Genomic DNA, 15,036 nt, shown 5'->3' with positions numbered 1-15,036 from the left:
GTTGGTGGTAAAAGAAAGTTGAAAAGTGCTAACTTTTTGTCTTTTTGTAGTGATCGGGAACTTTCATCACCTGAGCCAATGGATACAGGGCAGTCAAATGAAACTGGTTCAAAAAAGAGGTAAACAATAAGAATCATTCTTAAATTTTCAATTAGGTATCTGACTGAATTAAACTCTTTTCCTTTTTTCCTTTCACAGTGACTCTGCCACTATGACAGCTGATTCCTCTGCTCTTAAACATAAAACCATGGACACACATAATGAGAAACCAAAGACTGCAGGTGTGTAAAAGATCAGGTCTTTCTGTCTCTCTCTCTCTGTTAAATGTTGCAGTGGTTACAGATACATTTGTCACATTTTTTTGCAGGACTACCTAGTAAGAGTGATGGGAAAGGATCTAATGCATTCTCAGTGGAAACACCTGATCAAAGGGACAGTGGGAGAGACTCCTCTCTGGACTACAAGCCCAAGAAAGGGCTCATATTTGAAATCTGCAGTGATGATGGATTTCAAATTCGCTGTGAAAGTATTGAGGGTAAGTAAGATCTAGATAATGATGTGTAATGCGAAGTTTAGACCCGATATGGATTTTAATGTTCATTTGTTTGATAATTACAGTCAGTCTTCTGTGAAATTAATTTCCTGTTTCAAAATCCTTTTTTGTTTCAGAGGCCTGGAAGTCCCTAACAGATAAAGTGCAAGAAGCCCGGTCCAATGCTAGACTCAAGGCACTTTCATTTGATGGTAAAAACATAATAAAGCATTTATTGTAAACATTACACATATTTTGTTTTACTGATCATGTTAATTTGGCAAGTTCTGAAAGCTGTCCCGTGAGAAATACATCTTGTATTTCAAATCACTTTTCTTTTTCAGGAGTCAATGGGTTAAAGATGCTGGGTGTTGTTCACGATGCTGTAGTGTTTTTACTGGAGCAGTTGTATGGAGCTAGGCATTGCCGGAACTACAGGTTCCGCTTCCATAAACCTGAGGAGCCAGAAGATCCTCCTGTCAACCCTCATGGATCTGCCCGTGCTGAGGTGTACCACAGGTATTTGTCATGGGCAGGGTGGTCTGTTTCCGATCCCTTAGCATCTTAAACCTTTACAGAATTACTTGTTACCCTTTTCTATTGTGCAAAGGACTGTTGTGAATGTGAAATCTTTTCGAAACTAACTGACTTTTATCTGCTTGAATTCATAATTTCAGGCGATCAGTTCTGGACATGTTTAATTTCCTGGCTTCCAAACACCGTCAGCCTCCTGTGTACAACCCCCAGGAGGAAGATGAGGAGGAGATGCAGCAGAAGTCTGCACGGTGAGTCACCTTACTGACCCTGTTCTAACCTTTTTTCAGTTATGGATTAAAGCATAAAAACACCTGGTGTTTTCACAGACGGGCCACCAGCATGGACTTGCCACTGCCTGTGAGGTTCAGGCACTTGAAGAAAGCATCAAGGGAAGCTGTGGGTGTCTACAGGTATATACACTTTCTATTTAACCCAAAAATGGTTGGATTGAAAACAAGCATGCATCTTTGTTGCATACTTATTCATCCTATGTATTGTTTACAGATCAGCCATACACGGAAGAGGTCTGTTCTGCAGGAAGAACATTGACGCTGGAGAGATGGTCATTGAGTATTCTGGCAATGTCATTCGCTCTGTCCTCACTGACAACCGGGAGAAGTACTATGATGGCAAGGTAGAAATCTAATACTTGGTCATCTATTAGTGCAATGCATTTAAAACAAACAACTCCACCCGTGTTTCTCATTGATTTTTCTTTTCTGATTTTCTTCATTTTTCACAGGGCATTGGCTGCTACATGTTTCGTATCGATGACTACGAGGTGGTGGATGCCACTATGCACGGCAGTGCAGCCCGTTTCATTAACCACTCCTGCGAGCCCAACTGCTATTCTCGCGTGGTCAATGTTGACGGTCAGAAGCACATTGTCATTTTTGCCATGCGCAAAATCTATAGAGGAGAGGAGCTCACATACGATTACAAGTTCCCCATTGAAGAACCAGGCAATAAGCTGCCTTGCAACTGCGGGGCAAAGACGTGTCGCAAATTCCTCAATTGAAAGCGAACTCACAAGCTAATACCGTCTGTGAAATGCTATCAAGGGTGTGTAATGCCAGGGAAGAGACGTTTTAAAAGGTTTTTTTGTGTTTTTTTTACTGAAGCAGGCTCAGGTTATCAGAAGGTTAATGGAATTGTGCCTCTTAAGTTGTTTAATTTTTAGAAAAGAGAATTGAGCAGAGTCACAATGGTGAAGATTGCCCTTATGTCCCCTTTATTAATGGCCGATTTAAGAAATTAGTGCCCCCTTATTCTTAACTTTTGTATATGATCTTTTATTTTACCATTTTGTTTTTTCGAAGAAGGATATTGTGAACAGTTTTAAATTTGTAAGTCAAGTCTGGCCTGCCCTTACTTATTGAGTGCGACAAATTACTGAAATGCCGCATCGTTCCATTCAACACCAAAGTGCAATTTTGGAAGGGAAAGATTTAATGTTTTTAGATTGACAATACATAATCCTTTTTTAGCCTGACCGGTTTAGACATCTCTCCCTTTTTGAATGTACATTGAAGCCTTCAGAGCATCCATGGTCATCCTTGCCAAGCTGGGCCTGATTCTCTGTATGAAAGACTGTAAATATTATCTCAGAGGAGAGATGATGAGGGGAAACACTAGGGGGAGCAGTGGTCTCTGGAATAATGGTCCTTAGAAAGACGAGATTGTAAATGTTCTTTTAGTCAGTGGTTGAAAGAAACTTGTTTGAGATATGAAGAGTAGGCCAGCAGAGAGCTTGGGATCTGTAGGGGCTTGCTGGGTTGAGATCCTGGTGGACTGACAGCCAATGGACCAGAGCAATTTCTGAGGTCTGGGGGGAATGACATTCTTTTATTTACTATACATTTTTATAGTAATTCAGAGAGAAAGTAGCTTAATGTATTGCAAAAAAAAAAAAGTATAATTTGCATGATCCAAGGCTTCTTGTGAAACCTTGTAGATTTAATTGGTTTTAGCTCAGTCCAAATGCTATTACCATATTATTATTATTATTATTATTATTTTTATTTCTCTCCCTAGGCCCATAGTTCTGTGTGAAATTGAGATTGTTTTTTTGTTTTATGAGGCAATTTAAAACTTGACTATTTTTGTTCTGTCTTGTCACTGACAGAAATATAATTCGTTGAATATGTGAATATGTATATTTTTCTATACAAATGACAAAAAAAAGCACTCATTGGTAAATAGCACTTAACAATGGTATTTATATTTTTAATAAAACATTATTTATTTTATCAACATTTTTGTAGGAAATAATAGATTTACAACACTAATGCTTTGTCTAGACATTTTTATAGTGCTGTCTTCTAAAATATTTTTTAGTTGGATTTTATTTTTTTGTAGCCCGAATGTTTCTTTCTATTCCAAAGACTGAAGCAGTTACTGTTCCCACAGAGTGCGGTCCACCAGAGGCTCTCATTGTGAACCCAAGTCAAGCACGGACATTCAAATATTATTTCAATTAAGAGTTTAGGTTTAGTGAGCTTTTCAAAGTGCAGATCGGTTTGATATGACTCCCCTTTCTTAATGCCAGCCTTAAAATCAAATGCAAGAACAGCCCTTCTTCCCATAAAAGGCCCTCTTTGCATTTTCAAAACTTGGAGAAAATGTCCAAAAAAAAAAAAAATGCATGAAATCCTTCTCTAGCATTCTAGCTACTGACAAGTCCCAAAGTTTATTCCATATATTTTGTTATATCAAAATATTTTCTTAGAGATTGGTGTAAAGCAAGGAATTGCCACAGAGGCTATCCCATTTAAAACTACTTGTAAAGCACTATATGGAGGAGGAGAGGGCGGAGGGCTCTTGTTTCCTCACGGTCTTGTGCACTGAAGATCAGTCTTCTTCCCAGTCTTCTTCAACACATGTTGCCTTGGCACTGCATGGACGCGTTCCAGCCAGCCATTCAGTCAATGCACGTTATTTGCTCGTAATCATCTTTTTCTCTTTTAAATGTAGACACCACCAACACCTGTCCCAATCTGTGCTCTTTTCAGGGCTCAAGTTTAGTTTGACCCCTATTTGAATAAGGCTGAGACAGATACGGCTTTATTATTTTTGTGGATGTTCTGTGGATTGTTCTTCTGTTTTTCAGATCAAGAGTTTGGTGCCTTCTCTGTAAATTTCTCTGGTGGTTGTTTAATTTTGTGCATGTATTTTTGCGTTTGAACTTGATTGGACAGTCAGCTGAGGATCTCCAGACTATGGAGTAACGTTCAAAGCTATTTTAACTAGGGCACAAACAGATTCCACTTGACAGTTGACTCTTATTATATATTTCATGTAAAGTTACGATGCTTTTCAAAGGGATGTTGTAGCACGAGTATGTGGGTATTGCAGAATGGCTTGGGATCTGTACATACCTCTAGACAAAGCTGCTGTGTACAACCGTGGCTTCCTTAGAAAGCCACTTTCAAGGCCAGTTCTTTTGCCTCGTAAGTTTAACTCTAATAAAAGTGTTGTTGTTTTTTCCTCGGCCACTGCAGACCCCCCTTACAGCCCTCACTGTACCTAGGCTGCAATAATTTTGACCTTGCTTTCCCAGAATTTCATTTTTTGACTAAGGCACTGAAGATCAGATTTCTGTACGTTGCCTCACATTGAGCATTTGTTGGCTGCTGCCTCATATTTGTATACGTGTTTGTATTGATCAGAATTTGTGTTTTAGCCATCTTTTTCAGGGATTCTTGGGGGTCTTGCCCAACTTTTCTCTCGCCCTGGCACCCCTGTGGAACAGGGACGTGCTGAACTCTGCAGTTAGGCCGTTTTTGAATGTATTCTAGAATTTTGTTTAATCTTTCTTTGTATTATTTTTCATTTTATTTTCCAACATGAAAGACTGGGAAGATACGGGACAGCTTTTTATTTCATAAAATAGGTGGACTATACAGCAATGGCAATCTTTGCAGGGTTCTACAGAAACTATTGCTCAGTCTAACGAAATAAGATTTTTATTTTATTAATCTATTTTTTTTGTAATGCAGTTACTAATCCTAAGGGCTTTGTAATAGACTCCTGCACAGACATCAATACAACTTCAGACGCTCCATAAACCGGTGTAACAGTGATCGGTCAGTGTTTCAGAAGCAGACACACTCTTGTCGTTTTCCTGGACTTTACTCTTCCACACCACGCAAGTGGTACCACACCTTGTCCTGTAATTATAATCAACAGTACATTTATATATATACACAATATACATGAATATATATATAAACTAAACGTGTATGAATAGTAACTTGTATTTCAATATCTACACAATATACGGAATGGACAGACAAACTTAGTTACAGTAGCAAACAGCAGCTTCATAATGGTTAATTGCAATGTTCAGTGTATAATCTGTAATGGTTTTGTGTTACAGATAAACTTTAGAGTAACTATTGTGCATCATTTTAATATCAAGATCAAGTACCAGTTTTCCTGTGCCTGTGTATGTTCCCTCAATGGAGCATTGCAGTTTTTGTTTTTTACTTTTTTTTTTTTTTTTTTTTTTTTTTTGGAAAGGAGCGGTATTTATATTATGAAACAAGTTAATGTAAAATGTGGTTGTAAACTTTTTAAGCATTGATATTTTGTTTGCTTTTGATGGTGTAGTTGGCTTTATTTTACTCTGTACATTTTTAACAGTTTGTGGACATTAGGAAAAAAAAAAATGTCCTTGCCTAAACCCAGCCATGTCACCCATACCTCTCTCTCCTATTGGATCTTAAGTTGTACTTTTTCTTATGTGATGTTCTGTAATGAGTAATGGTAACCATTCTATTTATTTAATTCTGCAAGCATCTCTAGATGTACACTGAGGTAAAGCTCCTTCTGAGAGCAGGTGACAGCGCTCCCTGTTTTTGGAATTTTAACTTGGTTCACTTTGTACAGAAATAAGTTGCAGACCGTCTGAGGTACTTTAGAGAGTCAGAGAGGTCTTGAGAAGGAGAGATTTGAAATTGTTCCTCTTGGAAAACACAAGTTTTCCATTGTCTTACCAATACTTCCTCTCCCCTGTAGCTTCGAGATATCATGTTGATGTTGATACTGACAGTTTTAAGGTTTTTATTTCTTTTTTTTTTTCTCTAAGTTGCCCCATCAGTGTTTTACCGTTTTTCAGAAAAATGAAGGAAAATTTGTTAATCTAAAATATTCAACCACAAACTACTTAAGGATGAATGTATAATGAGGAAAAAATTGTATATAACAACTGTAAAAAGGAAAGTTTCTAATCATGTTTATTTTCTATGCACTTTTTTTATTTAAGTGATAGTTTAAATAATAAACATGTCTTGTTTACTCAAACTGGATATCTTGTTGTTTAACCACTGCATAATTGTTACTAGTTCCCTGGTCTTGCATCAAGACCCATATTTTATATTGGACATCAACATGGTACACTCTTAAAATAAAAGTTCCGAAGGGGGTTTTCGTAACAATGTCACAGAAGAACCTTTTTGGGTTCCCCAAAGAACCGATCAGAGAACCATTTTTATTTCTTAGTGCAGAACAATTTAATAACCTGAAGAACCTTTTGTGCATTGGAAGGTTTCCATGTCTGTTAAAGTTTCTTCATGGAATTATAGATGCCAAGAAATAACCTTTATTTTTAAAGGTGTGCCAAATGTCAGTAATGCATAAGGCCAGAAGTAATGTGCTGTTTCTGGCTGTGTGTAACACCTGCAGCTCTTCGTTTCCATTTGAAGGATCCCATTGTTAGGAAAGAGCTGCTGAAGTTTATTTTCAACAAACCTGTCATAATATAATAAGGCTTTTATTGAAGAAAATGTTTTTTTTTAAGAATGTGCTCATTAGGTTTAAGGGTTCAAGAGACAAAATTATGATTCAAGACGACAATTCTCTTTTTTTAAATGTGCCACTTTATTGAAACCATTCACACCAAGAGATCAAGAAAAAGGTGTCTAATCCATCCAGCTGTTCATAATGTGAAGTACCTGGCCCCATGAAACCTTGCAGACAACAAGGAGCCACTAGCAGTCTCCCTGAAGTAGTTTATGAGGCATTAGACCTATAATGAGAATTACAAGGCTGGAGAAGTGTTCTAGACAGGCCTGGATACCCCTAATGGGTAAGCTTTGCCCTCTAAAGAAAGCTACAAAAGTAACTAGAACCATGTGTCTGAACTGCCACCCACATCAGAATATCTCCCAGCCTTCATTCATGTCTGCAGATTTTCACTGCTCATTTAAACTGAGAAATATCCACATATTTTTTTTAATGCATTAAGTATGTTTTTTTCCCCCTCTTGATGTGGCGACTTACTAGTGGCGACTATGAATCCAGAGCATTTGTTTACATAAAATGGTTAGGTCACACAATCATCTACATTGTCTTGAAAATATGTTTTATAGTTGAATCTCCAACTTGACCACAGGGCTATAATCCTTGAACGGTTTACTTCTTGCAAATTCGCCACAATAAACTGGCATCCTTCCTGTGTAAACCACACACTAATTAAATACACAAGGGTCTCGCCAGACTGTTCGCTGGCGCCCAAGACCCCATCTTTAAGGCTCTACTGTATCAGATAATGTTTATGCTTCTAAAGTTGGACAAGCTACAAACATTTAGTCTCCGTCCCTTGGATGATCCCTCTTTCTCCCTCCCCATCTCCCAGCCTCTCTATTTCTAATTGGCTTCCAATAGCTTCCCATTTCCTCTGAAAGCTAGGAGTGCTCATTTTTTCCCAGACGCCTTGGACGGCAAAGAAAAGAGGAGATCCACTGCTCGTTTCTCTTTTGCCTGCTCAAGACTGTCAATCCAGTGGAGCTTCAAAAAACGTAAATGGTGAGTTTGATTTATTTATTTTTTTACATAATTGTGAAATATGTTTGTTTAGTCATGATGGGTCTGACTGCTTTGAATACTGTTTTACGGCAACTGTTTGGTTTTGATTTTATAGGCAAATTATTTTTTTTCCCTTGACAGTCTGCACTTTAGACACTTTGACGCAGATAAAACGATTATTATTTCACTTTGACTACCAATCAAAGTGAAATAATAATATTTCATAGTAGTATTGTACTATGAAATAACACTGCTGAGTCTTAAAATGGACAAATGTTCCAGTGTCTTATGTAACTTTTGTTTTTGTCAAGATTGTTTCTCTTTAAAACTCATTTTTGATCTCAGCTTGGTCATTTTTATCTAGTTACTGAGACTGACAAACATTCAGTGCAATTCACATTTCTATAGCCAAATATTAAAAAATTTGAAAACTTCCTACTAATTTATGATTAATGCCAGTTGCAGTTATAATGCACTGCCGTTTTAAGATAAGCGCCTAAAGAGAGAGCTGATTCATCCCATATTTCACCACAATGTTGCACTGATATTATAGGAATGTACCTCAATCTTTGTGTCGATGCAAGGCTGCAATAATAAAAAAATGTGATGCATATGAGAGCGAGTGATGCTTTGTTTGGAAATCAGACCATCCAGTTGACATTGGAATGACGGTATTTGTTCTGCGCTCTTTGGCAGTCATTCCTCTTATGTCCTAACATGGCTCACGGATTGAGCTGCTCAAAGCATTTAGAACCAAAATACATAAACGCGGTCCCGAGAGATAACTGTCCAGATGTCCTAGGACAGATGTTTCTCTTAAATTAAAGATCCCAGTGCTTTAACTGATGCTGCAGAATTTTTGAAGAATGCTTTGGTGGTCTGCTTGTATTTCTCGGTGTGAATCATCAGCAGTTTCTCAACTTTCATAAGAAACAGCTGTTTGACAGACAGTAGACTTGAATAGAAAACTGCTGATTTACGCGAAGACATAAAATCTTGGAAATGCTTCGTTCCAGACAGGATTACGAGAACTGACAAGCCCATGAAAACTTCCTGCTGTAGAGACTGTGCATGTTGCGGCCTGATTATATTGACTGGCTTCAGCACCTCATCAATGAGAGATGGTTGACAGTAACATTTATAATAGTGATTAGCACATTCTGCATTTTTGTTATTCACCAGCTAACTACAAACGTCAGGTTTAACCCCTCAGTACTGTAGATGGAAAAACAGCTGACAAAATAGTGTAACTGGAGAGAGTTATTAAAGGGATAGTTCACCCAAAAATGAAAACTGCCATCATTTACTGACCTTCATGTCGTTCCAAACCCTTATGACATCCTTTTTTCTGTAAGAAAATCCTGGCCACTCTTTTCAATATCAATGAAAGTGAAATGGGGACTGGGGCTGTCAGGCTACAAAATGATTTAAAGAAACAAACACTATGAAAGTATCATAATAGTGATCCAAATGACTTGTCCAAGTCAAAATATAATGCACAGACCACAGATCATTTTTATTTTGCGTATGCACCATTTCCAGTCAATGTAGGCTATAAGATATGAATTCATAGGCTGTATTTCTAAGTCTTCTTTATCTGCTTTTACACTTACACAGTTGAGCTTGTGCTTTAGTAATTATTATGTTCTATAAACTTTCCCTTGGCATGCTCACCCTATTGACCAAGAGGTGAGATAATGCAACTCTCTGACTTGTGCTTCACTGCTTTTCACATTATGTGCAGACTTCATACCATTTTCAGTCTAAATGATGCTGAAATCATCTTGAAACAAGATTATGAGACTAAGTTTTTTCTTCCATTTTGTTCTTTTCTCCACAGACTGAGCGATGACATCTCTGCAGACATGGCCTCTTTCGTTGCTGCTTGTTATTGCAGTACATTGGTCTAACTCACTTGAAGACAACAAGATCCCTAGTTTGTGCACAGGAAGCCCAGGTATCCCAGGATCCCCTGGGTTGCACGGCAGCCCCGGTCAGCCCGGCAGGGATGGACGAGACGGCCGTGACGCTCAACCAGGAGAGAAGGGAGAAAGAGGGGATAGGGGAGAACCAGGTACAAAAATATCAACCTCAATGGTGTTTTTCTCACCACCTCCTCCCATGTGTTGCAGTTATCACATATTTTTGTAGGCCAAATCAAAGGGTAGCATCGCCCTGGTTCCCTCTACAAAAAAGATTTTTGCAGAAAATTTGCTCTGTGACCTACAAATATTTATGATTCTTTTTTTTTTTTTTTATCATAATCTTCACAAATTAATTTTTTTTATGAATTTTGAAGCCTAACTACAATCGTCAGAAGTAAAAAATTGTTGCATGAATTCAACTTTATTTAAAGGGGTCATATAATGCCATTTTTGTACAAGCTAATATGATTCTTTAGGGTCTAAATTAAAAGTTTGTAATATACTTTTAATTCAAAATTCTCATTAGTATTGTAAGAAAACACTCATTTTACCTGGTCAAAAACAGCTCTGTTTTCAGCCCGTTTAAGTGCATGTGTCTTTAAATGATAATGCGCTTTGCTCATGTTGTGGATTTTTCCCTGAATCTGACTATCTGGGTCTCGTCTACAAATCGACGTCCCCACTCATTATCTCCTAGTCTAACTTGTTTTCCCTTACTAACTAGTTTTCTTGCTGCGCAGCATAAATAATAAACGAGACAGACTTCAGTAAATGTCCCTCAGATGGTTTATTCAAAACGGCCGGGAGTTCTCGAGCAATACTCAGAGAATCTCGGCCCAACATAAGAATACAATAGGCTTTATAGGGGAAAGCCAGACACATCAAAATAGAATCATCATGACTAACATGTCATGCGCTATCAATATGATTGGTTAAATTGTTTAAAACCAGCCCCCCCCCCCCTTCATTACCCTTTGTTAGCTACATCAGCAAAATATCAAAAACATTGTAAGGGGTTAATATTTCAGTCAATCATTTCACGATACAGTCAAAATAAACAGGACATTGAGTCCTTTTTCAAAGTTCCATTCGACCAAGGTTACATTGAGTCAAAAGTTTGTTAGAAGGTTAGATCATATCGAAATTTCGTCTGGTGGCTACATCCTAAATAAAAGGAAGTAAAAGTTATCCTGTTTTATTTTTAGATCTGGAATGGAAAGTTAGTCACCATCAGACATAAAAATGGGAAGTGTAATAAAAGGTTTATCATAAGATGAAAATCTAAGTTCAGATTTTCATGGTTAGTAACATAATTAATCTTATCTAATTAAAATCGACTGCACTCACCCCGCCCCTCTGTTCTGTGCGTACACCCTTTGTAACACAATAACCATAACGCGTTGTTCGTTATAAACGTGGGATTATGAATTATATTGAGAACGTCGTACATAGAAAACATGCCGTAATGTACCCTGAGTGTAAACCTTAGCCGCATTCATCGTGAAGCGTGCTAGCACTTTGCAAAGATTAATATAAATGTTAATATAAAGGTTAATAAAACGTTACACTCACTTCAGTTCTTCTGGAGGTGCAGCAGGAACACGAATAGTTGGTACCGATCCTTTTTTCAGGAGCAGCTTCTTAGCAAAACCAGCTTTATACTGACCCTCGTTTGTAAAGCAGTCTGGTGTGTGAAATGATTCGCGCAAACATGAAAGCATTGACGTTGATCGTGGGGAATATTCCCTTCGAAAACAAAACTCAGCCACTGCGTCTTCAGCGGTTCGGATTTAGGAACATCAAAATGACTGCTGTGTTCGTTATTACACCCAAGAACAGAACACCACAATCGATTATACGCCATTCTGCTCATAGACAGTGCTCCAGCGTATCAACAATGACCGCGCGGACTATGATTGACAGCTCGCTCACGAGCGAGGGCGGGTCTGTATTCAAACGCTGCTGTCAATCAACAATCGTGGGAGGGGCGTCGATTTTGTGACATCACAAAATCGAACGGCTTGATTTAAGACAGGGGAAAACATAAGAAGATAAAAAAACAAAAAACACTGGATGGATTTTTATCATTTTATGATGGTTGTGTACAGGCACTGCCAACACACATTTCAGTACAATCAACTTGTAAAAGTGCATGTACCATTATATGACCCCTTTAAAAAACATTTATCTTGAAATTTTGATTTAGAATTGTTTGCAAGAGCACGATTATATACACAATGAGGCTGTTAAAGCGGACTAGTAAATAGATGAGTTAACCTGTTTGCCGTGATGACGTTAATGTCCCCAACAACCTCCGTAGTCCCATTTGGCCACTTGTCAGCAACCGGCTTTTTCAAGACACGTAAAAACTATAAAAAAACACAAGGGGGTGTTACTGATGGATTTTATGTTGTAGAATAAAGCATGAAAATATCTTGAGCTTGTTTTAACTACAGACCTTATTTCAGGCATTTATCCAAAAACTTCAGGGCGATAGATCCGGAAGTGCTCAAATGCAAACTCCTTTCCTGGTTTTGGCCTAAAAAAATACCTGCAGCACTCTATTGAATGTCAGTAATAAAACTTGAAAATCCCATGATGCTTATGGCAGGTCAGCCAGGCGCGAGGGGCCTCATGGGAGACCGAGGGGATCCAGGGGGAAAAGGCGAGCGAGGAACCCCGGGCGAGTGTGCGGTGGCCCCCAAATCAGCTTTTAGTGCCAAACTGTCCGAGGCCCGCACGACTCCATTGGCGGCAGGGGATGCGGTTCGCTTCGACAAAGTGATTCTGAACGAGCAGGGCGATTACAATCCCGAGACTGGAAGATTCACGTGCAGAGTGCCGGGCGTTTACTACTTCGCCGTTCACGCCACAGTCTACCGCTCCAGCTTGCAGTTTGACCTCATAAAGAACGGAAACACCGTGGCCTCCTACTTTCAGATCTTTGGGAACTGGTCCAAACCAGCCTCGCTGTCTGGAGGAACACTAGTGCACTTGATTCCAGGAGATCAGGTGTGGGTGCAGATGGCCCTGAGCGAGTACACTGGCTTTTACTCCAGCCCAAAGACAGACAGCACTTTCACTGGTTTCCTAGTGTACTCAGACTGGAAAAACTCTGCTGTTTTTGCATAGATTTAAAGCACACTGCACCTAACTTTCTGTTTGCCCATGCAGGTTTCATGAAGTGGAAAAGCACTGTCACGGATAAGACAAAGGCCTTTGATTGGCCTTCATTTGTAATCATTTCAATATAATCAGATACAGATACAGATCAGCACTGCACAGAATATTCAGTTATAAGCACATTTAGTCTATAGTCAGAATAAAAAGACTGGTGGGTTGCCATGCAAAGAATGAAAGTATGAAATTCATAAATGAAACATATTACTTCTTTGGAAATATGGAATAAAAAAATGAAAAGAAGAAAACCTTCTGCTGTTTTCTCACAAAATGTTTATTCTGGTGGCAGTCTATATTTTGTGAAAAAGCACAATAAATACTTTCCAACACTTCTCTGGAATATGACTTCAATAAAATATGACACCCATAATTACCTAATTTGTCAGTAAATGGTACAAGGAAAAGCAATTTCTACTGCCGGGAAACCGAGAGCTGTGGTTTCATGTTTCAGAGTGCATTTAAAGCAATAGAGCACCTTTAATGGGAAATGCTGTAATTATTTATTCACTCATGTTGTTTTAAACCTGTATTACTTTGTTCCTTTTGTGAAACACAAATGGAGAATTTTTGAAGACTGTACAGGTCACTCTTTTTCATTATAATTACAATGAATGGGTACTGGAGGACTTAAAAAAAGGGATGCAAAGGCATCATAAACGTATCTGTATTACTTGTGCATCATATTCAAGAACAAATCATTTAGATTTTTTTTTTTTTTTACTAAATCACATGATTCATTGAAATTATCAGGCCCTAAGAATGTTTTGTTGAAACTCTAGTCTCCATAATTGTGAAATATCCTATTATCTTTTATGGAGTCATAAAAGTGTTATACCGTATCTCTAGTGTTTGAGTATATTACACTGTAGGTGAAGACACATTTACCTTTGTCCCTTAACATTCCGCAGGCGAAACGCAGTCATCGCAATACGAATCTGCGCAATTTTCAAAATATTTTTTTTGATGAGGGGTCTGTGCCCCAGTAAACACCCCTGGTTTTAAGTTTGTTAAACTTTGACCAATACAAAGCTGCTTGGGTTGGAAGTGATTCTGAGTAAAGGTGCAATCACATTTACTGTTGTTTGGCAAATTTTCACAGGCAAATATAGTCATTTCAATAGGAATCCACACGATTGGTAAATTTGCACAAAAGAATTCCCCATGCAACAGGTTCAAGTTGATCGCGTGAATTTGCCCAGTTGACCAACAGAAAGCTGCTTGGTTTACAAGTGACTTGTGTGAGGTGTAGGCCTACTTCATACATTTTGCTTGAGAAATTTCAGCAACATTTCGCTAATGTTACCACACCGGTGCTTCATACATCACTACACTATTGATTATTGGCATTCTTTACCCACCCAAATTTTGCCTAATGAAGACCACCTGGAATTGATTGGATCGTAGGAAGTTTGGCCTTGCCAACCAAATGGAGGCAGATCTGAATGCCAGTTTTCTGTCAGTTGGAGGATATTTATTATATTTATATCACATATACAAGATGGGATATTTAGCTCCATCTTCCACCGAGATATGAGTCATAGAAAACAGATGTCGTTTCAAGAGAGAGGGGAGGTTAATAAAACAAACTGCAACCACTGTATATTTGTAAAAGGCCAAAATCCCTGATTTGTGTTTGGTTGCCTCTCTGTGCTGAGTCACAGGCATTATGTAATCAAGCCTCATCATTTTACAAACAAAGCTTTAACTTTGCATTTACACAACACAGACAAGACCTTTGTCTAAACGTATAGCTTTCTCTCCTTTGCCTCTGCTTCTTTCTTTCTTTCTTTCTCTGATTCTCTCTATCCCCTTCTCCTGCTTTTCTGAATGTTTTGTTCTAAGACAAGTAGTTCCAATTTTCCCCAGGCTGCTGGCAGAGTCTTACACAGAATGTTTGTGCAGTAACACTGAGTAGAATGAGAGGTACATTTGTATCCTCCCTTTGTGCAGTTCAGTTCCATGAGGTCATGGCCTGCCCACTGCTGTTAGCAGAGCACTGCAACCAGACAGTAACAAGCTCAGAAGGGTGTCTGAATCAAACTCCCAAATACTTTT

At 38.4% G+C, this 15,036-nt stretch overlaps 2 protein-coding genes across 2 annotated transcripts in view; both read left to right on the top strand.

Annotated features, from left to right (window-relative positions):
* The window catches only part of kmt2a (lysine (K)-specific methyltransferase 2A), a 30,153-nt gene extending 26,458 nt beyond the window's left edge, over positions 1-3,695 (top strand). The window contains exons 27-35 of the mRNA XM_084418935.1: positions 51-119; positions 199-281; positions 368-535; positions 670-744; positions 877-1,051; positions 1,210-1,317; positions 1,396-1,479; positions 1,574-1,703; positions 1,812-3,695. Of these exons, the coding sequence (XP_084275061.1) occupies positions 51-119; positions 199-281; positions 368-535; positions 670-744; positions 877-1,051; positions 1,210-1,317; positions 1,396-1,479; positions 1,574-1,703; positions 1,812-2,087 (1,168 nt within the window). The 3' untranslated portion in view covers positions 2,088-3,695. The remainder of the gene's footprint in view (positions 1-50; positions 120-198; positions 282-367; positions 536-669; positions 745-876; positions 1,052-1,209; positions 1,318-1,395; positions 1,480-1,573; positions 1,704-1,811) is intronic.
* Positions 3,696-6,084: 2,389 nt separating this feature from the next.
* Positions 6,085-13,819, top strand: c1qtnf5 (C1q and TNF related 5). The gene is made up of 3 exons (XM_084418936.1): positions 6,085-7,876; positions 9,717-9,950; positions 12,413-13,819. Exons 2-3 carry the CDS (start codon positions 9,725-9,727, stop codon positions 12,931-12,933), a joined length of 747 nt encoding a protein of 248 aa, XP_084275062.1. The 5' UTR covers positions 6,085-7,876; positions 9,717-9,724; the 3' UTR covers positions 12,934-13,819.
* Positions 13,820-15,036: the final 1,217 nt, after the last annotated feature.

This window comes from Rutilus rutilus, assembly GCF_951802725.1.
Source record: "Rutilus rutilus genome assembly, chromosome: 9".
In the NCBI taxonomy this organism is placed as follows: Eukaryota; Metazoa; Chordata; class Actinopteri; order Cypriniformes; family Leuciscidae; genus Rutilus; species Rutilus rutilus.
The sequence above is the reverse complement of the archived record's forward strand: the minus strand, read 5'-3'. Positions and strand labels throughout refer to the sequence as shown.